This window comes from Budorcas taxicolor, chromosome 2, assembly GCF_023091745.1.
Source record: "Budorcas taxicolor isolate Tak-1 chromosome 2, Takin1.1, whole genome shotgun sequence".
NCBI classification, from domain to species: domain Eukaryota; kingdom Metazoa; phylum Chordata; class Mammalia; order Artiodactyla; family Bovidae; genus Budorcas; species Budorcas taxicolor.
The window spans coordinates 38,805,592-38,829,288 of record NC_068911.1 but is presented as its reverse complement, the minus strand read 5'-3'; the positions used below and the strand labels follow the sequence as shown (position 1 = coordinate 38,829,288).

The following is a 23,697-nucleotide window of genomic DNA, read 5'->3' as shown; positions in this document are numbered from 1 at the left end:
TTCTCTCAGTAAGCAGAGGAAAACAGTTAAGACAATGGAGGCAGCTAGTATCCAAGGCTGGCAGAATCCCTGGTCCCTTTGAATGTGGGGTCCCTGGAGGTGGGGCAGGGTCTTTGTGGCAATCTTGTATGGACGTAAAGACTGTGGTTTGGTACCTGCGCTCTGAAGGTCGCGCTCTGAAGGTCACTCTCTGGTCAGCCTACAGCCCATAGTGAATGACTTCCAGCTCCTCTGGGCTCTTCTCCTGAATGGGTGGAGGTTACGAGTCAGATTCTCCAGGCTGGCCCCTGGCTCTGGGTTCTGACCTGTGAAATAGAAGTAATGAAGTCCCCCGCTCCTCAGAGGGGCTTCCCAGGTGGCACTAGTGGTGAAGAACCCACCTGCCAGTGCAGGAGACATAAGAGACCCCAGTTTGAGCCCTGGGTTGGGAAAACGTCCTGGAGGAGAGCACGGCAACCCACCCCAGTATTCTTGACCTGGAAAATCCCACTGACAGAGGAGCCTGGGGGCTCCAGTCCATAGTGTCGCTCAGAGTTGGACACGACTAAGGCGACTTAGCAGGCATGTGTGCACGACCCCATAGCCTGGGCACACAGTCAGACATTCCAGATTCTGACTCTGATGTTCAGTAAACATCTGTGTGCCCGTGGCTGAGGTGGCTTGAAAAGTGACCTGCATGCCTCTTGTCTGTCCACTGCCTTGGGGTCCCTGTGGGGTTCAAAGCACTGTGGCTTCAGGTCATCTCAGATTCTGCAAACCTTAAGAAGGAAGATGGCATGGAGTAGAATTTCCTGGACAATAGGTTGGCTGATCCTGAGGAGGAAGGGTTATAGAGGTGAGAGGCAGCATTTGTGTTAAAATATTTAAAGACCTGGACTTCTGTCTTGATAAACAGCTTGTAATTTAGCAAATGGGTTATTAATAAGGAGTAGCTACTGAAGGTAGATCCTTTCAGCCCAGGTCAACGACAGTTGCCGTGGGAATCATTGTTAGAGATGTAGTTTTAATAAAGCAGCAGGGGCCTTATTTAAATGTGTTTTAATTAGTTCCCTGGAGCCTGTCATCTGAGCCCGTTGCTAACAAATTGAGGGAAGCAACATTTTCCACCCTGGATTGCTTCCAGGGCCCTGACCGGCTCCTAATGGGGCTAGGAGACTGGAGCTGATCCACTGCAAAGTCATCTTCTGATTTCAGGGGGTCCTGAGGTCAGCTTTCGGCCCTCATTCATTTGTGAATGCATGCGTTAATGCACACATGAATACATTCCACAGATATTTATTGAGTTTCCAGAGTATGCCAAGCATCGTACCAGGTGCCAGGGCTACAAAACAGCGTCATTCTTAGCACTTTTCCTGAAATGCATCATTATTCTGTTAATTTGCTTGCCTTCTTGTTTACACGGAATTTGCTTGTTTGTTTATATGGGTCTTTTTCATTAGGCTTCAGAAAGACAGAGACCCTGTCTGTCTTGTTCTCACTGTCTTAACTTGGTTCTCCTGACATGATCCCTTCCTGCCCTCACAGAGCTTGCAGTGTGTGTGTGTGTGTGTGTGTGTGTGTGTGTGTGTGTGTGTATGTATGAGAGTCACTCCAGGCAATACCATGTAGCAAGATTTGTAGCTGGGAAAGAAAGAATAGGGCATTGTAGGAACACACAGGGGCTTTCCTGGTGTAAAGAATCCACCTGTAAGGCAGGAGCCACAGGAGACGTGGGTTCTATCCCTGGGTCAGGAAGATCCCCTGGGGGAGGAAATGGCAACCCAGTCCAGTATTCTTGCCTGGAGAATTCCGTGGACAGAGGAGCCTGGAGGGCTACCTATAGTCCATAGGGTTGCAAAGAGTGGGACATGACTGACGTGACTAAGCACGCATGCATGCGGGAACACAGAGAAGAGCCCATTGGTCAGCAGCCAGAGGCCTTTTAAGTCAGCCACACTTTGCAAGGAGGGGTGGAGAGAGGCAGCCTGCCTGCCCGTCTGTGCCAAGGCCCCTGGGGCAGAACTTGTCTCTCTGAAGAAATGAATGCAGCTTAGTTGGGCCTCTGTGATCCCACAGGGCTCAGTTTGTTCCTTTAAGGATGTTGGGAGATTTGGGAAGGTGTGGAAAGTGGGTTGGAGGAGGGATTTTCATCCCGGAGATGAGAGAGCGGGCTGGGGGTTTGGTAGGGGATGGGGCGGGAAGTAGGAGTGACTAAGGCCAGGTGCATTCCTGAGACACTTGGAAAATCTAAAACAGCATTTCCCTCCCATCACCATCCTGACCTAGTGTTAAATGTCAAGACCCCCTGGGCTGGCCTCGCTACCACCCTGTCTCTCCCTGATCCACCAGGGGCACCAGGTGATCCTGGAAGTCCGTGGGCAGGGAGCATATTCAGAGCAGGAGAGTTCCCTGCCCCAGCGCGACCTGTGAGTGGGTGAGAAGCTGCAGCAGGCTTGTGAGCAGTGCCAGGGGCCAGGCGGCTGGGCTGTGCGCTCCCCCAGGGCAGGAGAGGCCAGGCAAGAGGAGGCCCCACCCTTAGAGGAAAGGACAGAAGCAGGAAGGAATAGCCACCAGGCCCCACTAACGGTGCCTCATGCCACAGCTTTAGGACTGGGAAGCTGGGACAGACAGACCGAACTGCTGCCCTGCACCTCGTTGGGTGCTGACGCACTGGCCAACAGCTGTGGGTGCACCGCTGTTGTGAACGCAGTGGGGGCACCACTCGGGCTTCCTCCCCTCCTTCCTTCCTTCCTTCCCTCTTCCAGCAAATATTGGCTGTTTGTCTACAGTGTCCCAGGTGTGGTACGTACAAGGCCACTGGGAAATCCAGTGGGGAAGGAAGCAACCTAGAGACAGAGATGCTGACTACAGACAAATAAACACAGACCTGAAACCCTATTGCAAATCCCGATCTGCTGGGGCTAGAAACCATCCCTCAGATGGCTTACTTTTCCTAAAAAATGTGGTAAAATATACATTACACAAAATTTATCATTTTTAGGGGTACAGTTCAGTGGCATTAAGTGCAGTTACATTGTTCTGCACCCATCACTGACATCCACGGCCACAACTTTTTCATCCTCGCAAACTGGAACTCTGTTCTCATTAGACACTATCTCCCCACTTTCCCCTCCCCCAGTCCCTGCAAACATGGTTCTACTTTCTGTCTCAATGAATCTGATGACTCTAGGAATCTCATGTAAGTGTAATCATATAGCATGTGTTCTTTTGTGACTGACGTCTTTCACTGAGCATTGTGTTTTCAGGATGCATCCATGTTTTAGCCTGCGGCATTCTTTTAACGGCTGCATAATATTCCCCTATGGGACCATGGCTGGACCGTGGTTTGTTTAATCATTCATGCCTCAGCGGACATTTGGGTTGTCTCCACTTTTTGGCTATTGTGAATAATGTTGTTGTCAACATGGTTGTACAAATATCAAGCCAGGTCTCTGTTGGTTCCCTGTTGCTCATTTTAGAAAAATGTGTCTGGCACTGTGCGACAGGCCTTACGTATCATGGCTCCCTTTAGTCTCCTCAGCAAGCCTCACAAAGTTGATATCATTGTCATTGTCATCATCATCCTCTTTTTTTTCTGAAGAAGCTGAGTCTTAGGTTAAGTTGAGGTCACCCTGCTGGCAGGGAGCATGGGTAGCCTCTAAACCCAGGGCTTTGTTCCCACCACTTCACCACATCCCACTCTTGCCCCCTGCAGGGTCCTTCTGACCCTTTGTCTCCATCCTTTTGTCTCCTGAGCTGACCTCAACCAGAATAGCAGCAGGTTGCTCAGCTACGGGGCCATCTGGACACAGCTGTTTCTATATATTATATTCAGCAGTCATTTCAAAAGACTCCAGGATGATGTCACCCTGATTCTCCCATGCCTGCTTCCCTTCATCAGCTGAGATGACCCTGCTGCCATTGGGTGTCTGATGGCTCCTCCAGCAACTCTGAGCAGCTCTGCCAAGAGCTGGGAGCACCACACAAGGGAATATTAGGCAGCTGTGAAAAGGAATAAAGCACAGACACAGGCTACAACACGGATGAACCTCGAGAACCTGATGCTCAGGGAAAGAAGCCAGATACCAAATATCGTGTATTTTATGATTCTGTTCACATGATATGTCCAGAAAAGGCAAATCCAGAGAGACAGGAAGTGGATTTAGGGGACTTCCCTGGTGATCCGATGGTTAGGATTTTGCCTCCCAGTGCAGGGGGCTGAGGGTCCATCCCTGATTGAGGAGATGAGATCCCATGTGCCTCATGGCCAAAAAACCAAAATGTGAAACAGGAGCAATATTGTGACAAATTCAGAAAATCCAACAGTCTACATAAAAAATTATCTTAAAAAAAAGCGGATCAGTGGTTGCCTGGGCAGGGAGTGACCGTGATGGGTGTAGCGTTTCTTGTTTTTAATTAATGAACTTATTTTTCACCGGTGCTGGGTCTTTGTTGCTGTGCACAGGCCCTCTAGTTGCAGCGAGCAGAGGCTACTCTCGGTGGTGACTTCTCTCGTTACGGAGCACAGGCTATCGGAGCACATGGGCACCGTAGTGTGGTGCACAGGCTTGGTTGCTCCACGGCATGCGAAATCTTCCCTGACCAGGGATCAAACCCACGTCCCGTGCACTGGCAGGCAGACCTCTATCCACTGGATCCCCAGGGTAGTCCAGGTGCGGGGTTTGTCTTGCGGGTGATGAAACGTTCTTGTATTAGACAGTGGTGATGTTTGCACGACTTTGTGAATGTTCTAATAAAATCCATTGAACTGTACACTTTAAAGGGAGCATTTTATGGTATGAGTGTCACGGTATGGTATGAGTATTAAATGAGTATGGTGCATTTATGGTATGGTATCACAATTCTTAAAAAGTAGGGGGCGCTGAGAGGATTGATACCTTGGTCCTGGGGTTTCCCAGGCTTGCAGAGGAAGCTGCAGTGGACGAGGAAGTCCCCTGAGGACTGGTCACGTGCTCAGTGCATGAGCATCGCATGGGAAAGAAAGGTGAGGTATTGGGCTAGAATACGTGGGTGCGTTTTGCATCTTCTTTCCCTACTCTGGAAGGTATGGGGTAAGCAGCGTTCCAGCTTCCTTTGAATTTTCATGAGGAAGAGCAGGAAGGAAGGAGGGATGGGAGGAGGAAACAGCTGTCAAGTGATTAGCAGAAATAGTTTCTCTGTATTTTATAGACTCTCACTCTTTTTTAAAATTTAAGTTTATTGAACAAATTCTTCTGTAGAACGAACCATGTGCCCGGCCCTGTTCTCAACAGTTTACCAAACCGATTCCTTTATTCCCCTGTCCACTCAGGGAGCTATAACATTTTTCTCATTCTCCTTGTGACAAATGAAGGAAGGTAGGAACGGAGAGCATGAAGGCTTGTTCAAGGTCACAGAGCTGCTCAGAAGAAGAGCGGAGCTTCGGACCCAAGCCTGGAGTCCATGCCCTTCCTGGCTAAGCTACCCTGTCATTCACTCACTCATCGTGAAATGTCTGCTGAGTGTTGACTGCGTGCTAGGCTTTGTGACGAGCCTTAGGGATTCAGGGCCAATGGCTTTTTCCTTCAGCGGCTGTGAGACAGGAAAGAAGGAAATTGGTACAGCCAAGCACTCACTGGGCGGTTTCACAACACTCCCCTTTATAGATGAGCCTCAGAAACAAACGGGATTTTTTCTGGGGGCTTAGGTGGTAAACAATCTGTCTGCAATGCAGGAGACCTGGGTTCGATCCCTGGGTAGGGAAGATCCTCTGGAGTAGGAGATGACTACCCACTCCAGTATTCTTGCCTGGAGAATCCCATGGACAGAGGAACCTGGTGGGCCATAGCCCATGGGGTCACAGAGAGTCGGGCACAACTGAAGGACTGAGAAAACAAGGAGAGACAGGAAATGCCATGCTCAAGGGTTACCCAGCCCTGGGACTTCCCTGGTGGTTCAGTGGTTAAGAATCTGCCTTCCATTGCAGGGGAAGCTGGCTTGATCCATGGTCGGCGAACTAAGATCCTGCATGTCCTGGGGAAATTAAGCCCACCCGCTGAAACTAAGACCTGATGCAGTCATATATATATACTAAGTTTACCCAGCCCAGAGATGGATGAGTCTGGCTAGGAATCCAAGCTCCCATGTCCACGTGCCTAGTGTGTCGATGTAGATTTCGGCAGGATGGGCAGCCCGTGGGAGACCTTCATTGGCAGTGTCCATTGGCCTCTGCCTGCCCCAGCTTCTGTCCCTGTCCCGGTGGGTTCTGGGCCTTGCACCGGCTTCCTTTCTGAGCGGGCAGGTGTGAGTCCCCTCTCCAGCCACTTGGCAGAAGAGCTGAAATCGAATCCTTCTGCTGCCCTGTGTGCCTGTGGCAGCCACCCCATGCATTCATCTGGCAGGGAGAAGCTCAGACCTCCCTGGTGGGGACAGCGGTCAGCATCTGAGACTCTCAGGCAAGGATAAAACTAGCTGTGTGAACTGGTCTGCACACAGTGACGGTCCTGTAAGACCCTGCGAACTGCCAAAGGCAGAGGTCCAGCAAGACTCAGGATTCCCAAACCACTGACGTTTGTGACATAGCCAACATCCTCTGAGAGGCAGGGCAAGGCTTTCAGGGCTGGGGTCTGGGTCAGTGGGGCCTGCACTCTAGCCCCTCCACTTACCGATCCTGTGATGTCAGAGTCGGGTCACTCTGCCTTCTCAAGCCTCAACTTGCTCATCTGTAAAATGGGGGAATACTGGTCTCCATCCCAACAGGATGTCATGAGGACACAGTGGTGCAGTCAGCCCTCCGTAAATGTCACCATAATAGTGGTGTCCAACGCCAGCCTTCACAACCCCAGGGAATCTCTGGCTGACAGCCTTAGACTCTGGAGAACTGGCACTGGGGTAGACTCCTTATTTCGGGGCCCCTGCCTTCCCTAGGTTCTGGGGTCTCCCCAGTGCGTGGGGGTGGCACCATTGTTGAAACAGATGTGCCTTCCCCCTCACAGTCAGGGAAGTTGTGGCTAAGGGCACGTCTCCTGCTTGGATCAGCCCTGCGTTATCCGGGGGCTCCAGACAGGGCTCTTCCAGCTAGAGGTCTGTTAAGACAGGAAGTCAGTGATGCTTGGCTGGCTGTGTGCACTGAGCTCACAGCCTGTCATTCCCCTCCCTGGTCTCCTTCCTTGGAGCTGTTTGGGCCATCGGCAAGTTTGCAACCCCTGGGCTGTTTCCAAACTGCCAAGCAAGAGGTTCCTGAGGGAGCAGGGGCTGGGCCAGCTGAAGATTCAAATTCAGGTTTACCATTTTGCACTGTATGACCTTGGATAAGTTACTTAGCCTCTCTGGGCTCCAGTTTCCTCATTTGTCAAACGAGGACACCATTTAGAGGATTAAATGGAAGAAAGCACACAGGTGGAGGAGCAGAGCTGAGGCTCAGCATGTGCCTGAGACTCAATTTAATGGCACCCTTACCACCAGCCCATTTTACAGATGAGGAGACAGAGGCTCAGAGAGGGCAAGTCACTTGCCCAACATCACCCAATGAGAAGGTAAAGAAGTGAAAGAAAGAAAGTGAAGTCGCTCAGTAGTGTCTGACTCTTTGCGACCTCATGGGCTGTACCTACCAGGCTTCTCCATCCATGAAATTTTCCAGGCAAGAATACTGGAGTGGGTTGCCATTCCCTTCTCCAGCGGATCTTCCAGACCCAGGGATTGAACCTGGGTCTCCCGCATTGCAGGCAGATGCTTTATCATCTGAGCCACCAGGGAAGCAGAAACCCGAACTGAGCCTGACCAGTTCTGACACATGCACTCCTTTCCCTCCATATAATTAAAAAAAAAAAAAAAAAAGCCAGCACCCCTCTGCCCATCACAGAGGTGGAGTCGAGCCCAGTTCCTCTGGACCCCCTGCTCAGAAGGGCCTGGAAGGGAATTGCTTTTGGTTCTTAAAAACCTGCACTATACCATTTGAGTCCTGTTGCCTGGAGAATAAAAATCCTGGGTGCCTACTCTGTGCCAGGCTCTGCATGAGACACTCAATCTGGTCTGTGCCCAGTTTCCAGGTGATGAAACTGGCTTAGAGAAAAGACGGACCTGCCTCTCCTCTGGGAGGGGGTGGAGCTGGGCTTCAAACCCGGTGCTGGACCCCATGCCAAGTTCTACTTAAAGCAGCACCTTCCTCAGTGGAGAAATAAATGCCTTCCTTTTTTGTTGCTGGTTAATTTTATTCTTTATTTATTTTTGCCTGCGCTGGGTCTTTGTTGCCGTGCATGGGCTTTCTCCAGTCGTGGCAAGTGAGGGATACTCTCTAGCCGTGGCTTCTCTTGTTGTGTGGAGCACAGGCTTTGGAGCGCAGGCTCAGTAGCTGTGGTGCATGGGGCTTAGTTCCACCACTGCATCGCCTGGAATCGCCTGGACCAGGGATTGAACCCCTGTCCCCTGTATTGCAAGGCAGATTCTTTACCACTGGACCACCAGGAGAGTCCAAAATGCCTTCTTCTGAGAGAGAGTTCAAGGTGGCCTGAGATGTACAGCGGGGAGACCATTCTCAGGGGGCCTCCCTTGCCAGCCCTCTGATTCCAGACTCCCAGGAACCCCACTGTGCATTCTTCCCGGAGGAGAATTATTCTGACCCCTGGTGTGTTTGCACAAAGCAACCAGCCTCTACACATGAAGGCAGCCCTGACTTCCTGACCCTGGTGGAGGACGCGCTAGGCTGGCCTCGTGGGACCTTGAGTGACACCAAGCATTACTTCCCTGCCCCTCCCCCGCCTCTGCCCTTCTGAGCCGGGTGGTGCCACCTCCCTCTAGGGACGGGGAGGAGGTGTGTGTCCTCAGATGCTGGCACTATTTTTGGAGCTCACGCCTATTTCTGGAGTTCACTTTGATCCTGATTCCGGGCCACGTGGCTGTGACAGGCTCTTGGAGCAAACCCTGCTTGAATACTGTCAGCCATGGATGCTGGCATGCCCCCACCCCCCAACCTGCCCCTGATTCCGGCTTTGGCTCTGACCCTGGCATTTCAGGGAACTGGCCTCTCATCCTTCAATCTGGAGGCTTTTTATTTCTTTCACTTGCCTAACTGCCCTGGTTAGAACCCCCAGGAGAGGGCTAAATGTGGGCATCCAAAGCAGGCATCCCCGCCTAGTTCCTGATCTTAGGGGAAGTTCTGTTCAGTAGCTCAGTTGTGTCCGACTCTTTGTGACCCCATGCACTGCAGCACACCAGGCCTCTCTGTTCATCACCAACTCCCAGAGTTTGCTCAAACTCATGTCCATTGAGTCGGTGATGCCATCTAACCATCTCATCCTCTGTCGTCCCCTTCTCCTCCCGTCTTCAATCTTTCCCAGCATCACAGTCTTTTCAAATGAGTCAGTTCTTCGCATCAGGTGGCCAAAGTATTGGAGTTTCAGCTTCAGCATCAGTCCTTCCAGTGAATATTCAGGGCCGATTTCCTTTAGGATGGACTGGTTGGATCTCCTTGCTGTCCCAGGGACTCTCAAGAGTCATTTCCAACACCACAGTTCAAATTTATCTTCAGGGAAAGTGTCAGTCTTTTCCCACTGAGCATGCTGTTAGCTGGGGTTCTTGTATGCGTCCTTTTATCAGGTTGGGCAAGTTCCCTTCTATTCCTACTTTGTTGAGTTGTTTGTTTTTTTAATCGTGAAGGAATGTTGGTTTTGTCATCTTTTTGTTCCCCCCCTCAAAAAACATGCCTTCTTTTAAAATGCCCCAAACTAGCCCACTTCGGAGGGCAAAAACTCAAATGTAAGTCAACTGGAAAAAAACAACACCTGCAACCTAAAAGTTGAGGGTTAGGTTTTATTCTGTGAGAATGTTTTATTCTGTGGGAATGATTGGAGTCCCAGGGATAGCATCTCAGGTGAGAGGGAGAGAGCTGACCCCCAGGAGGTGGGGGAGGAGCCAGGCTATATACAAGTTTTCAGCAAGGGGCAGGTAATCTGAATATTAAACAATTACTCTTAATTTAAGAAAAGCTAAATCTCTCATATGGAGAAATTTAGCGATCTTCTATGTATAGGAAGATAGACGAGTCGGGGCTTGCTGAAATAATTTATTTCATATGCATTTAGCTATCTGGGACCAATCCTGCTCGCTTTATTGTTCACATACCAATTCCTTGATCCCTTGTTTACGGTAAGAGATGGCCAGTGTGGAGGAAGGTCTCCTCTCCTCTCCCCAGCTGCTCAACAGGGAGGAAGTAGCTGACGTCTTCCAGAGAGCTGGCTTTGTGTCACCTGGGCTCAGATATTTGCATTTGGAAAAGGCTTCTTTCTCCCGTAGAGCTGTAGGGCAGAAAATATCTCATTTCACACACAGAGTCAAAATGTGATTTGCCAATCAGCGCTCAGGCACGCCTGTGTCCCTGCTCCAGAACAGAGGTTAAGACCACCGTTGTGGTAATAGGGTCAGTGTTCACTGCTCTTTCCCCAGGGGAGACGCCCTTCTCCTCTGGATGACCCGTCCTGGAGTTGAGACAAGGGCCCAGCCAGGTCTGGGGGGAGGGAGGAGGTGTTCTGGCCGCCCCGGCCCCCTTGGCGCTCACCTGCCCCCAACGCCCGCCCCAGGCCTACGAGAAGCGCTTCCCCACCTGCCCGCAGATCCCGGTCTTCCTGGGCAGCGAGGTCCTGCGCGAGTCCCGCAGCGCCGACGGCGCGGTGCACGTGGTGGAGCGGAGCTGCCGGCTGCGCGTGGAGGCCCCGCGGCTGCTGCGCAAGGTGGGCGCGGAGGGGGTCCCTGGGGAACCGGGGACCCCGCGGAAGAGGGGCCGGCACCGGGGTGGGGCGTGGCGGGCGGGGACCTGGGACAGGGGCGGGGTTCAGGCGTGGGGACACGCGTGTGTCGGTGCTTGGAGCGCGTTCTGGACTGGGGACCTCCCGGGTCCAGGGGAGGGGAGGGCCAGGGGGCTGGGCTGAGACGGGGTATTGTCCAGAGAACTAGGGCCAACAGGGAGTCCGAGGGTCCCGGAAGTGGGGGAAAGGGGTTGGAGACAGGGCTTCGGACTCTAGCGGGTGGGCTGGCGCCGGGCAGGGGACTAAGTCCGGGGATCCTCGAATTCAGAGATCCAGGGATCCGGACTGGGCTGGTGGTCAGGGCGGGACCCCGGGGTTTCCCGGGTCCGGGGGTGACAGTCCTCGGGACTCGCGCCCCGAGCCCCGACCTCACGTCTAGCCTGCACACCCCTGCTGCCTCTTTCCTGCAGATCGCAGGCGTGGAGCACGTGGTCTTCGTGCAAAGAAACGTCTTGAACTGGAAGGAGAGGACGCTCTTCATTGAAGCGCACAACGAGACCTTCGCCAGCCGCGTGGTGGTCAAGGAGAACTGCAGCTACAGGGTGAGCCAGGGGCTGCCCGCAGGGATTGGATCCCCCACGCACCGGGCTGGGCCCTGAAGTCGGTGAGGTCCTGGCGGCCCCGGCCCTCCCTGGGAGATGTCAGAGAGGATGCGCAGGAGCCCCTGACACGGGCAGTTCACAGACACAGCTGAAATAAATGCATATATTGTTGTATGTGGGGCTTCCCTGGTGGCTCAGACGGTAAAGAATCCGCCTGCAATGCGGGAGACCCAGGTTCCATCCCTGGGTGGGAAAGATCCCCTGGAGAAGGGGATGGCTTACCCGTTCCAGTATTCTTGGAGAATTCCATGGACAGTCCATGGGGTCACAGATTCGGCATGACTGAGTGACTAACACTTTCACAGCAAATACGTTTTAAAATATAGTATGTATGCATAATTTATGATATACTAAATATTAATTTAAATATATCACATATGTATACTTTGTTAAAAATTTATTTATTTTTGGTTGTGCTGGGTCTTTTTCACTGCACGTGAGTTTTCTCTAGTTGCGGCTAGCAGGGGTTACTCCCTAGTGTCCAGGCTTCTCCCTGCAGTGGTTTCTCTTGTTGCAGAGCATAAGCTGTAGGGTCCACAGGCTCAGTAGCTGTGGTGCACAGGCTTAGTTGCCCAATGGTGAGTAAAATCCTCCTGGACCAGGAATCGAACCTGTGTCCCCTGCATTGGCATGTGGATTCCCAACCACTGGACCACCAGGGAAGTCCATCATTGTGTATGTATAATTTTTAAGGGACTGGAACTTTGGACTCACTTTCTTCAGGTCCCTCCTGAGAAGGCCGTCTTCTCTAAGGTTTAGGCCTCGCATTGTTCTCTGGACAGAGCCCCCTGGTACTGCTGTGACATCCTGCCCACTGTGTGCTCTGCCCGGGTCCAGGTCACCAAGAGAGCCCCCCGAGAGGACATGTCGTCCCCCACCCTGAGACTGTGTTGCCGCCCCCGCCTGGCTTTTCAGGTCCACCCTGAGAATGAAGACTGGACGTGCTTTGAGCAATCTGCCTCACTCGATATCCGGTCCTTCTTGGGCTTTGAGAGTGCCTTGGAGAAGATCGTCATGAGGCAGTACATGGCCAGCGTCAAGAGGGTAAGAGGCAGGCTCCTTCGGTCATGGGGAGGACGGTGCACAGACCTTGGAGCCTGCAGACTCTGATCTGCAATCCCGAGACCCTTAACCTTCCTCAACCTCAGTCTCCTCCTCATCTGTAGAATGGGTATGCTAATCAAGACATATCCTGTGAGATGATGCATGGAAAGCATCTGGTCTAGGATGGGGACTTTGTGCGGTGCTTGGTTTAAAGATCTCAGACCATCACTGAGTAGAGGCTTGTTAGAGCAGTGAAACAGGTGAACTTCATTTTAATTAAGTTATGTTTCTATCCATGTTTTTAATATAAAATTTGTTCAATTGCTAAGTCATGTCCAACTCACTGTAACCCCATGGACTGCAGTACATCAGGTTTCTCTGTCTTCCACTATCTCCTGGAGTTTGCTCATATTCATGAGCTCATATTCATGAGTCAGTGATGCTATCTAACCATCACATCCTCTGCCACCCCCTTCTCCTCCTGCCTTCAATCTATCTGACCATCAGGTCTTTTCCAATGAGTTGGCTCTTAGCATCAGGTAGCCAAATAAAAATATAAGATATATAATATTTTATAATATTTAAAAATATATTGATAAATATATAATATTTAACATATACTTTAAAATACAAAATATACAAATATAAAACTTACCTGTGGGCTATTTCAGTTTCTTTGTTTGGATCTAAGTCTTGGAAACCAGTGTGTATTTAGCGCGCCCAGCACTTCTCCACTTGGACCTGTTGATTTCAGCTGCTCTGTAGCCACGTGTCGGGCTGGGGTGGGAGTCAGTGACGGGTGACTCCCGTGATGGGTGACTCCCTGGCCGGCCTTTGCGGTATTGATGTGTCTCTGGCTTCCAGGGAAAGGAGGTGATCGAGCATTACCTGAACGAGCTCATCTCCCAGGGCACCTCTCACATTCCCCGGTGGACGCCTGCCCTCGCCCGAGAAGAGGATGCCCCCTCCCAGGCTGAGCAGAGGGAGCCCGACTCACTGGAGGTCTGTGGGCCCAGCAGTGCCCAGGACCTGGCTCCCGAGTCAGTCAGTACTGACGGTAGGTCTCAGGCAGCGGTCAGGTCTGCCCTGGGGGCCACAGTGGGCCTGCTTATTCCTGGGAGGGGCTGGGTAGGGAGGGTGGCCAGGGGTCCTCTTTGGGACAGGCTCAACTTCCTCCCTCCCTCAACTGCTTTACCCTCTCTCTGCTCCTCCGAGAACCAGGACTGGCTCATTTCTCCATCAGGAATGGGTCGATCCGCCTTTTCCTCAGGTTTTATTAGCATTCTAAATTAAATGAGGAATGCATGATTGTGGTAGGGAAGAATTCAAACTGCTCGGATGTGAAGTAGGAAGTAAGACTCCTTTCCTCTCTATGGAAAGTTTTCCTGAAGCTGTCTAGGCACATATACATACATAATACACAAACGCACACTTTTTATACTCATACACACGTGGAACTTACATTGATCAAATGAGAGCATATATACATTCCATTTGATAATTTGCTTTTCAAAAAAAGTTACTAATGTTGCTAAAACAACTTTTTGTGTCAGTGCATGTATCTTGGTACTTTGCAGTATTTTGCGGTGTGGTTGCACCATAATTTGTTAATAAACATTGTTTATTATTTTAATTAGTTTATTTAGCTAGTCTTGTATTGATGGGCATGTAGATTGTTTCCATTCCTTTTTATTTTAAAATTTTGTTTTTATTTGCACACCGCCCCCCGCCCCCGTCCCAGCACATACACCGCACCATGGAAACGTGCAGCATGTATTCCTGACCAGGGATTGAACCCGTGCCCCCCGCAGCAGAAGCGCGAAGTCTTTTTGTTCTGTTTATTTGTTTTGGCTGTGCTGGGCCTTCGTTGCTGCCCGGGGTTTTCTCTAGCTGTAGCAAGCGGGGGCTACTCTCTAGTTGCGGTGCACGGGCTTCTCACTGCGGTGGCTTCTCTTGTTGCGGAGAACAGGCTCCAGAGATCCTGCTCAGTAGTGGTGGCCTATGGACTCAGTTGCTTCGAGACACGTGGGATCTTTCCAGCCTGGGGATCGAACCTTTATCTCCTGCATCAGCAGGCGACTCTTTCTTTTTAAAAAAAAATTAATTCATTTATTTTAATTGGAGGCTAACTACTTTACAATATTGTAGTGATTTTTGCCATTCATTGACATGAATCAGCCATGGGTGTACATGTGTTCCCCACCCTGAACCCCTCTCCCACCTCCCTCCCCATCCCATCCCTCATGGTCGTCTCATGTATCAAACCTGAACTGGCGATCTATTTCCCATACGTGTTTCAATTCTCTCAAATCATCCCACCCTCTCCCTCTCCCACAGAGTCCAAAAGTCTGTTCTTTACATCTGTGTCTCTTATGCTGTCGTGCATATAGGGTCATCTTTACCATCTTTCTAAATTCCACATATATGCATTAGTATACTGTATTGGTGTGTTTCTTTCTGGCTTACTTCACTCTATATAATAGGCTCCAGTTTCATCCACCTCATTAGAACTGATTCAAATGCATTCTTTTTAATAGCTGAGTAATATTCCATTGTGTATATGTACCACAACTTTCTTATCCATTCGTTTGCCGATGGACATCTAGGTTGCTTCCATGTCCTGGCTATTATAAACAGAGCTGTGATGAACATTGGGGTACACGTGTCTCTTTCAATTCTGGTTTCCTTGTGTGTATGCCCAGCAGTGGGATTTCTCGGTCGTATGGCAGTTCTATTTCCAGTTTTTTAAGGAATCTCCATGCTGTTCTCCATAGTGGCTGTACTAGTTTGCATTCCCGCCAACAGTGTAAGAGGGTTCCCTTTTCTCCACACCCTCTCCAGCATTTATTGCTTGTAAACTTCTTGATAGCAGTCGTTCTGACTGGCGTGAGATGGTACCTCATTTCTCTAATAATGAGTGATGTTAAACATCTTTTCATGTGTTTGTTAGCCATCTGATGTCTTCTTTGGAGAAATGTCTGTTTAGTTCTTTGGCCCATTTTTTCTATTGGTTCATTTATTTTTCTGGAATTGAGCTGCAGGAGCTGCTTGCATATTTTTGAGATTAATTCTTTGTCAGTTGCTTCATTTGCTATTATTTTCTCCCATTCTGAAGGCTGTCTTTTCACCTTGCTTATAGTTTCCTTCATTGTGCAAAAGCTCCTAAGTTTAATTAGGTCCCACTTGTTTATTTTTGCTTTTGTTTCCATTGATTCTTTGAACCTCTGAGCTACCAGGGAAGCCCCAAGCACAGAGTCGTAACTGAACTGCCAGGGAAGTCCCTCCATTCTCTTTTTAAATACAAATAATGTGGTACCTCTTTGTGCTTAAGGTTTTAAAAAATATTTGCATGAGCATGTATATGGCATATAATTTTAAAAGTTGATTTGCTGAGTCAGATGTTATAGGCAACTAAAATTTTTGTAGATTTATCAATTAGGGCTGCAAGAGGTTGTACTAATCAATGTTTCCACCAAAAATGAGTAGCTGTATCTATTCCTGACTTCACTACCCCAAGACTATTAGTAAATATTTTAAACTTCTGAAAGGCAAAGGCTGACCACTGGTGAATTAGTGATCAGTTCTTCTGTATGAGTGAGGTCAAGTTTTATTTTTTCATGTTTGGTGACTGTTTTTTCTTTCCTTTCTTCTTCTTTTATTTTTGTGTGTGAATTCCTTTTTTTTGGTCCTATATCCATTTCCCCATTTTCTCATCAATTTCTTATTGCTTTGTGAGAATTCTTTGCATGTTAAGGCAATTAGTCCTTTGTCATATTTCTGACTTTTATTGATCTGGAAAATGTTCACAATAATTTGTTAAAGGAAAATACCTGGGACACAAAATTGCACATGCCTCATGAATCCAGTTTTAACCATATGCACTAATGCTCACAATGATTGTTTTCTCTTTGGGGCCATTGAAGTGTAAGGGCTTGCCTGATGCAGAGATATACCATGTAACCAAAAATACATCTGGGGGGCTGTGTTTAGGGACAACAAAATTCGTTCATTCAACCAGTATTTATCCTGCACCAGCTGTGTGCCCTAGCTGGCTGCTGCTGTACGTGTGGTTTTAAAATATTAAAATTTATACAATACCTGCACTTCTTCTGCCCCTTCCTGTGTACACTCTGCAGGTCATGCCCCATGCCCTCCCCTTCTTGCACGAGGCCTCCCCTTCCTTCTCTGCCTGTGCTGTCCACCAGCAGAGCTGGTTCTCAGGATGGCTGGTGAGAGGCAGGGTCCTGCCCCTTCCACGCTCTCTACCACTGAGCCTTTGTGCTCAGGAGAAAGGGCCTCACATCTTGGAGGCCAGAAGGAAGCTGGTATCTCCTGCCTCCCTCGTGTTTCCTCCCTCATCCCTGCCTTGCCCTCTCCCCATCTGCAGCATCTCCACTTCTGACCACTCTGAGGGGTTGTAGAGTCTGGGTGGTTCCCCTCACAGTGTCCATTTACCCAGGTGCCTACTGATGTGGTAGTCATGACCACCAGCCCTGAGCTCTTTTCGTTCTGGGGGAAATGCTGGGTCCTGCTGCTGGGTGTGCAGTCATTCCGTTTGTTTTCTGATTGCACCCTCCACACGTGGAGAAAGGGCTGTGCCCATGGAGCCGGCTTTTTATGGGCCATCTCCACCAAGTGCTGAGGGTCTAAGATGCCCATATGCCTCACTATGCCAGCATCTGCCACCCCAGTAGTTAAGAGCAGATAACAGTGGGACTTTCCTGGTGGTCCAGTGGTTAAGAATCTGCCTTCCTGTGCAGGGGACATGGGTTCCATCCCTGTTCGGGGAACTAAGATCCCGCATGAAGGTGAAAGTTGCTCAGTTGTGTCTGACTCTTTGCAACCCCATGGACGGTAGCCCGCCGGGCTCCTCTGTCTGTGGAATTCTCCAGACAAGAATACTGGAGTGGTGTAGCCGTTCCCTTCTCCAGGGGATCTTCCCAACCCTGGGAATGAACCCAGGTTTCCTGCATTGCAGGCAGATTCTTTACCAGCTGAGCTACCAAGGAAGCCAAATATTCCATATGGTATGGCCTGCTGCTGCTGCTAAGTCGCTTCAGTCGTGTCCGACTCTGTGCGACCCCATAGACAGCAGCCCACCAGGCTCCTCTGTCTCTGGGATTCACCAGGCAAGAATACTGGAGTGGGTTGCCATTTCCTTCTCCAGTGCATGAAAGTGAAAAGCGAAAGTGAAGTCATTCAGTCGTGCCCGACTCTTAGAGACCCCATGGACTGCAGCCTACCAGGCTCCTCCGTCCATGGGATTTTCCAGGCAAGAGTACTGGAGTGGGGTGCCATTGCCTTCTCTGTGGTATGGCCTAAATAAACACAAAAATAAATAGTATAGTTCACATGTTAACCCCTAATTTCCAGTCCATCCCTCTTCCTCCCTCTCTCCCCCTTGGCAACCATAAGTCTGTTCTCTACTTCTGTTTCGGTTTTGTAGATAGGGCTTCCCTGGTGGCTCAGAGGTTAAAGCTTCTGCCTACAATGCAGGAGACCCAGCTTCAATCCCTGGGTCAAGAAGATCCCCTGGAGAAGGAAATGGTAACTCACTCCAGTATTCTAGCCTGGAGAATCCCATGGATGGAGAAGCCTGGTAGGCTACAGTCCACGGGGTTGCAAAGAGTCAGACACAACTGAGCGACTTCACTTTCACTTAATTTGTGCCATATTTTAGATTCCACATATAAGTGATACCATATTTTATTTGTCTTTGTTTTTTCACTAGAGTGGGTTACCATAATCCTCCCCCAGGTGATACCCCTGACACAGGGCTCGAACCCTCGTCTCCTGCAGCTCCTGCACTGCAAGTGATTCTTTACCACTGAGCCCCTGGGGAAGCCCTTGTCTTTCTCTTTCTGACTTATTTCACTTGGTATGATATTCTGTAGTTGCATCCCTGTTGCTGTAAATGGTATTATTTTGTTCTTTTTTTATGGCTGAGTAATACTCTGTTGTATACATGCCCCACATCTTCTTTATCCGTTCATCTGTCGGACGTTTAGGTTTGTTTCCATGTCTTTGCTGTTGTGGATAGTGCTGCAGTGAACGCTGGGATGCATGTATCTCCTCGAAGTAGAGTCCTGTCTCTGTGTGTGCCCAGGAGCGGGGCCGGATCATATGGTGATCCTACGTTGAGTCTCCTGAGGATCCTCCACACTGTTTTCCGAAGAGGCAGCTCCAACTGACATTCCCAGAGGGAGGAATGATCTTGATTTCTGAGAGTCAAAGGGACATATCACTCACCACAGTGAGATCCAGGCATGCCCCAGCCTGAGTTTTCAGATCACCTTGCAAATGGGTTGCAAACTCTAGAAGATCTGAAGACCAACAGCTCCTTGGTGAAAGGACTACCCTACACGTGGAGCTACATTTCAGATTCGAAATTGGCCAGTGAGGCGAGGGCTCCAGAAAGGTTAGAGAGTAACAGTGTCTCCTGCTTGTTCTGAACCCCCTCTTCTCCTCCAGGGGACAAGCTGGACGCGGACTACATTGAGAGGTGCCTGGGCCATCTCACGCCCATGCAGGAGAGCTCCCTGGTCCAGCTGAGACGTTGGCTGCAGGAGACCCACAAAGGCAAGGTGGGTGGGGGCCGGGGCTGCAGCCTCTCAGCCTCGGGCACGGGGTGGGCAGGATGGGCCAGGTACGCAAGGCTGGGTGGTTAGCAATGCCAGACACTTCTATCTCACCTTCTTTTTATTATATCCCGTCTCATGCCTTCTGTACGTAGCACTGACAGCAGTGTCTCCCAGTCTCGGCACAGTTGACATTTGAGGCTGGGCAGCTCTTTATGGTGGAGAAGGCAATGGCACCCCACTCCAGTACTCTTGCCTGGAAAATCCTATGGACAGAGGAGCCTGGTGGGCTGCAGTCCATGGGGTCGCGAAGAGTCGGACACGACTGAGTGACTTCACTTTCACTTTTCACTTTCATGCATTGGAGAAGGAAATGGCAACCCACTGCAGTGTTCTTGCCTGGAGAATCCCAGGGACGGGGGAGCCTGGTGGGCTGCTGTCTATGGGGTCGCACAGAGTCGGACACGACTGAAGTGACTTAGCAGCAGCAGCAGCAGCTCTTTATGGGAGGCTGTCCTGTGTACATAGGGTGTTGAGCAGCATTCCTGGCCCCCACCCATGAGAGGACAGGGACTCTTCCCCGAGTTTTGAAAATGAAAACTGGCTCCAGACCTTGCCAGTGTCCCCTGGGGAGCCCAGTCACTGCTCTGTAGCCCTACGTTTACAAAACCATGTATACTGTTCTTTTCTAAGAGATTTTTTTAAAATTTACCATCTTAACAATTTGGTTTTAAGTTTTATATTTTTGGCTGTGTTGGGTCTTTGTTGCTGCGTGGGTTTCTGTCTAGTTGAGGCGAGTGGGGGCTCCTCTCCAGCTGCAGTGCGCAGGCCTCTCATCGCGGTGGCTTCTCTTGCTGCGGAGCATGGGCTCTAGGGCGCACGGACTTCAGTAGTTTCGGTTCATGGGCTCAGTAGTTGCGGCACACCGGCTCAGTTGCTCCGTGCCACGTGAGATCTCCCCGGGCTGGGGATTGAACCCATGTCTCCTGCACTGGTAGGTGAATTCTTCACCACTGAGCCACCAGGGAAGCCGCCTCACTAAGAGATTTAATGACTTGGGAGGGTTGGTTTTTGACTGCACATGGACTTTGCCTTTAGACTCAAAGCCTCCAACATCATGGTGCACCATGTAGATCCTGACCTTCGGCTCTGTTGAGTAAGAGCTTCCAGCCTCATCATGAATTGCTTGCCCTCCCTCCCCTCCCCCTACTAGGCAGGCAGACAAGGGAATTACTTTAGTGTTGGGTTGGGATATAACCTGTCTGCTGTTTCCTTATTTGTAAAATGGGCACAATATTAGGGCACATGTGCTTGCGTGCACACACACACACACACGACCAAATTACAAGTGACGATCTCAGTTTAGGGAATACCTTGCTAAGGGCTTTCTCCTCCTTCTCCCCTCAGATCCCCAAAGATGAACACATCCTTCGCTTCCTGCGGGCTCGAGACTTCCACCTGGACCGGGCCCGCGAGATGCTGTGCCAGTCCTTGAGCTGGCGAAAGCAGCACCAGGTGGATCTCCTCCTAGAGACCTGGCGACCCCCCGCCCTCCTGGAGGAGTTCTACGCTGGGGGCTGGCACTACCAGGACATAGGTGCGTCCCTTTACCTGCATGATGGGGCGGGGGGCACGCTGGGGTCACCAATGAATGTGCTTTGAATGCCCCTCTTCTTTTAGCAGCTTGTTACTTTTTGTTTTGGTTCTCCTGGGCATCTGGAGATGCCTTTGAGATGACAGCCAATGTGAGGCGGAGCTGGGGTAGACATTTGGGCTTGAGATGAGATGGTGCTCCCAGGGCAGGGGCAGCGCATCATTACTTATTGTCTGCAGAATACTGCGTCAGTGTCCTGGGGCTGCCGTACCAAATGACCTCAAACTGGGTGGCTGAAAGCAACAGAAATCCATCCTCTCATTGTTCTGGGGGCTAGAAGTCTAAAAGCAAGGTGTCAGCGTGGCAGTGGTCCCTCTGAAAGCTCTAGGGAAGGATCCTTCCTGCCTCTTCTGGCTTCTGGTGGCTCCAGGCATTCCTTGGCTTGGGGCCACATTCCCCTTCCCCCCAGGTCTCTGCCTCTGCCTTCACATACCCTCCCCCCACTCAGTATCTCTCTGTTCTCTCTCCTGGGCCCAAGCTGATCCAGCATGCTTCATCTTGAGATCCTTAACTAATCATGCCAGCAAAGAACCTATTTCCACACAAGGACACATCCTGAGGTTGTGGATGGACATGAATTTTGGGGCAATCCACTACAAATATCGTCTCTGGGCTTTTCAAAGTGAAAGTGCCATTGAAGCCAGCACATGTTACACTTTTCGATGTCCTTGTTCAAAATTAAAATGTTAAAAATTCATATGTATTGATCAGGGCAAGTGCTCGAGTCTCCTGAAAAACCGGTTGGCACACTTGCTTTTAATATATAGTCGATCTTTGCTCTTCATGGATTCTGTATTTGTGAATTTGCCTGCTCATTAAAATTTACTTTTAACCCACAGATCAATGCTCAAGGTGCTTTCACTGTCCTTCATGGACGGAGTGACCAAAAGTGTGCGTCCCTTCCCACCTGAGGCCTAACAGTCCTGCCTCCCTGCTTCAGCTCCTCCTCCAATGAGTCTCCTTTCTGCAGTCTATTTAGTGCCATTACTTTTTTCTGTGTTTTTGCATTTTGTGCTTTTTTTGTGTGTTGATTTTGAGTCATGGGAAAGTGCCATGCTCCTAAGTGCAAGAAGGTGTGATGTGCCTTATGGAGAAAATTCATGTTCGATAAGCTCCTTTCAGGCACGAGTTACTAATGAATCAACAACATAAATTAAACAAGATGTCCTCAAATAGAAACATACACAAAACAAAGTTAATACTGGTCGACTGACAAAAATGTCATGGCCAGAGGCTGGCAGGAACTTAACCTCCTGTCTCCCCCAGTAGAAGTGGTTCTGTGTTTCCTGATTCAGTATTTGAGGTGACTTTATAGAAATTAACTACTGCAAATACTTAGAATTAATTGTATGTATATAATATGTATAAAGTGTTAATATATATATACAATATATATAGTATGTTATATATGGGCTTCCCTAGTGGCACAGAAGGACCGTAAAGAATCTGCCTGCAATGCAGGAGATCTGGGTTCAATCCCTGGCTTGGGAAGATCCCCTGGAGAAGGGAGTGGCTGCTGCTGTTGCTGCTGCTGCTGCTGTTTCTTCAGTCGTGTCCGACTCTGTGCGACCCCATAGACGGCAGCCTACCAGGCTCCCTGGTTCCTGAGATTCTCAAGAACACTGGAGTGGGTTGCCATTTCCTTCTCCAATGCATGAAAGTGAAAGTGAAGTTGCTCAGTCATGTCTGACTCTTCGCAACCCCATGAACTGCAGCCCACCAGGCTCCTCCGCCCATGGGATTTTCCAGGCAAGAGTACTGGAGTGGGGTGCCATTGCCTTTTCCAAGGGAGTGGCTACCCACTCCATTTTTATGTCCTGGAGAATTCCATGGACAGAGGAGCCTGGGGGGCTACAGTCCGGGGGTAGTAAAGAGTTGGGCATGACTGAGCGACTTTCGTGATATATATAGTGTGCTACATATACAACAATACGTGACCGAGCCACTGACCGTGCACATATAGCATAACGTACCCTAAGCATTACGTAATTCTGTCTCCGGTTTGTCCCCTCCTCCCTCCCCCTACCCCAAAGACGGCCGCCCACTGTACATCCTGCGTCTGGGCCACATGGACACCAAGGGCTTGATGAAGGCCGTGGGGGAGGAGGTGCTGCTGCAGCACGTGAGTCGGGGTCCCCGCTCCCGGGAGCCCCCACCCCGGGGTTGCCCATGGCCAGAGCACCAAGAGAACGTTTGCCAGCCCCTTCTCTGCCTTCTAGATTCTTTCCATCAACGAGGAAGGACAGAAGCGGTGTGAAGGGAACACGAAACAGTTTGGCCGTCCCATCAGGCAAGAACTCGGGCTGGGGGGCTGGGGGCACTCCCTCCTAAACAGTAAAAACAGCCAAGGTTCACTGGGCATGGATGCCTGCTAGATGCTTCACAGAGATGCCCTCTCCTAATTCTTACAGTGACCCTAATGAGGCAAGGTGTCCTTGTTCTTTACGGAGGGGGAAACCAAGGCTGAGAGTGGTGACGTCATCCAAGGCTCCTGAGCGGGGGAGGGGCGGAGCTGGGGTTGGAACTTGGTCCTGGCTGGCTTGGGCTCATGGGTTTTCTGCCTGTGCCACGCAGCCTCTTGGACTCGGCTTTTTGAGATCAGCTCTCTCACCCCCAAGATCCACCCTGGCTGTCTCCCAGGAAGGTGAACCTCGCAGGTGTCAGAGCTCATCCAGTGACCCACTGCCCCCTCTGGCTGCCCCAAAATCCTATTCCTGAGTGGAGTTTCCCACGCCAGTCCTCACAGGGGTGTCACCCCCCCCAAAGGCACTTAACCTTTCTGAGCTGGGACTTCCTCTTCTGTAAACACTTCTAGGGTTTCCTTGCATCCATGCTAAATCGCCTCTGTCAAGTCCGACTCTTCGTGATTCCATGGACTGTAGCCCGCCAGGCTACTCTGTCCATGGGATTCTCCAGGCAAGAATACTGGAGTGGGTTGCCATGCCCTCCTCCAGGGATCTTCCCGAGCCAGGGATCGAACCCAGGTCTGTTGCGTCTCCTGCATTGGTACTTTACCACTAGTGCCACCTGGGAGGCCCTAGGGCTTCCTTATGGCTCATCAA

General features: G+C 50.3%; 1 protein-coding gene across 1 annotated transcript in view; it reads left to right on the top strand.

Moving 5' to 3' along the window:
• Nucleotides 1-23,697, top strand: part of SEC14L5 (SEC14 like lipid binding 5) — a 34,696-nt gene that overhangs the window by 2,646 nt on the left and 8,353 nt on the right. Inside the window, exons 2-9 of the mRNA XM_052635793.1 lie at nt 10,533-10,682; nt 11,168-11,299; nt 12,275-12,403; nt 13,268-13,460; nt 18,875-18,987; nt 20,389-20,578; nt 22,669-22,757; nt 22,855-22,925. Coding sequence (XP_052491753.1) covers nt 10,533-10,682; nt 11,168-11,299; nt 12,275-12,403; nt 13,268-13,460; nt 18,875-18,987; nt 20,389-20,578; nt 22,669-22,757; nt 22,855-22,925 — 1,067 coding nt within the window. The remainder of the gene's footprint in view (nt 1-10,532; nt 10,683-11,167; nt 11,300-12,274; nt 12,404-13,267; nt 13,461-18,874; nt 18,988-20,388; nt 20,579-22,668; nt 22,758-22,854; nt 22,926-23,697) is intronic.